The sequence below is a fragment of the Blennius ocellaris genome (genome assembly GCF_963422515.1).
Source record: "Blennius ocellaris genome assembly, contig: SCAFFOLD_202, whole genome shotgun sequence".
NCBI classification, from domain to species: Eukaryota; Metazoa; Chordata; class Actinopteri; order Blenniiformes; family Blenniidae; genus Blennius; species Blennius ocellaris.
In genome coordinates, this window is record NW_027661923.1 from 9,679 (window position 1) to 10,997 (window position 1,319).

At 40.3% G+C, this 1,319-nt stretch overlaps 1 protein-coding gene across 1 annotated transcript; it reads right to left on the reverse strand.

The window, feature by feature from the left end:
• Positions 1-297: 297 nt before the first annotated feature.
• Positions 298-903, reverse strand: LOC308148574 (galactose-3-O-sulfotransferase 2-like; the record flags this gene model as incomplete). The annotated part of the gene is made up of 1 exon (XM_080522048.1): positions 298-903. A coding segment is annotated over one exon (606 nt), but the record flags the coding sequence as incomplete, so codon positions are not given.
• Between the last annotated feature and the right edge of the window lie 416 nt (positions 904-1,319).

Consider the following 1,319-nt stretch of genomic DNA (forward strand, 5'->3'; position numbering starts at 1 on the left):
ATTGTGCAATTAATTATAGGTTTTTATAATCAATTGACAGCACTGGTAAATTGTTAATATCTGTTTGCTGTTGCATGTTTATTGATTTTTTTTTCTTCACTTCCAAAGTGAAGAAAAACTTGTAGGCTTTTACTTCACTACAAACTGCTTTTTATACAAAAGTCTTTTGTACTGTGGTTCTGACGTTATCATTCTTTGGCATGTTTCTTTGGTTTGAATGTCTAAGTTGGGATTGAGGTTATAACCTTGAAGGACCACTGTTTCACGATGGAGAGGCTCCGCCATCTTCTCTTTTACCTCCTTTGCATTGACAGCCTGTCCACCTTCCAAGCAGGTGTTTGATAACTTGGCTTGTAGCTCCTTCAGTTGAGAAACTTCAAGCTTCATCTCCTCTTCCCCAACCAGACTTCTCACTTTGTTCCAGAAGGTGGTGTTAAAGTGTTGATAAATCCTCCAGTCTAAAATATTAAATTTCTTGATTTTCTCAGCAGTTTTCATTGTAACAGAAGTAAGAGTTTCGTTAGCGCGACTGTTGATCTTAAAGGAAACAACATCATCCAGGGACCAGCAGAGGGCGTGCTTGAGCAAGATCATGGACTCATCAAAGTATTCAGTGATCAGAATCAGGTGGAAGTCCTTTTCTATGCCAGCAATCACTTTGTTAACTATTGTCTCCAGGCCTGAGGTGTCAGCTGTGGCAGTGTTGTCATAGCCAAGGTCAAAAGCAAGAGTGTTGTGAACATGGTTGTGCGTCAGTGATCTGTCATCTTGGCCATTGTCGAGGAAGTCATCCAAGGATTTGAACTTACTGAAGGTTGTAATGGTCCTGAAGAACATAAAAGTAGACTCCATCATAGACACAGGATGTCTCAGAATAGAAAAGTAGAAGGAATCTTTGGGCATCAGTTTCTCCACCTTGAGCAAAACATAAAGTAACAAAGATTAATGCATTAAAAAAAACAAAACATTATGTGTCATACATATATCAAATACATGATACTACTGTTCCAGGGTCTTACTGAGGGTTGTACCTTCGGCAAAACACTTTACCACACTGGCTCATGATAGTGTTTAGTAAGCAAATTCACACACACATATATATTTTTTCATGTACAGTGGGGGGAAAACGTCCCTGCCTTATATTCAAGCAGTTTGCTTTTTTTTCTTCTGTCCCTTCCTGGACTGTGGCCTGGTCATGGCAGAAAGACTCGTGTGACCGAGTGACCCTCAGATCTATGGCAGTAAAGGAGTCATTGTACTGGACCGTTGTGGGGAAGAGAGAGCTGAGCTATAAAGCAAAGCTCTCTATATACCTGCCG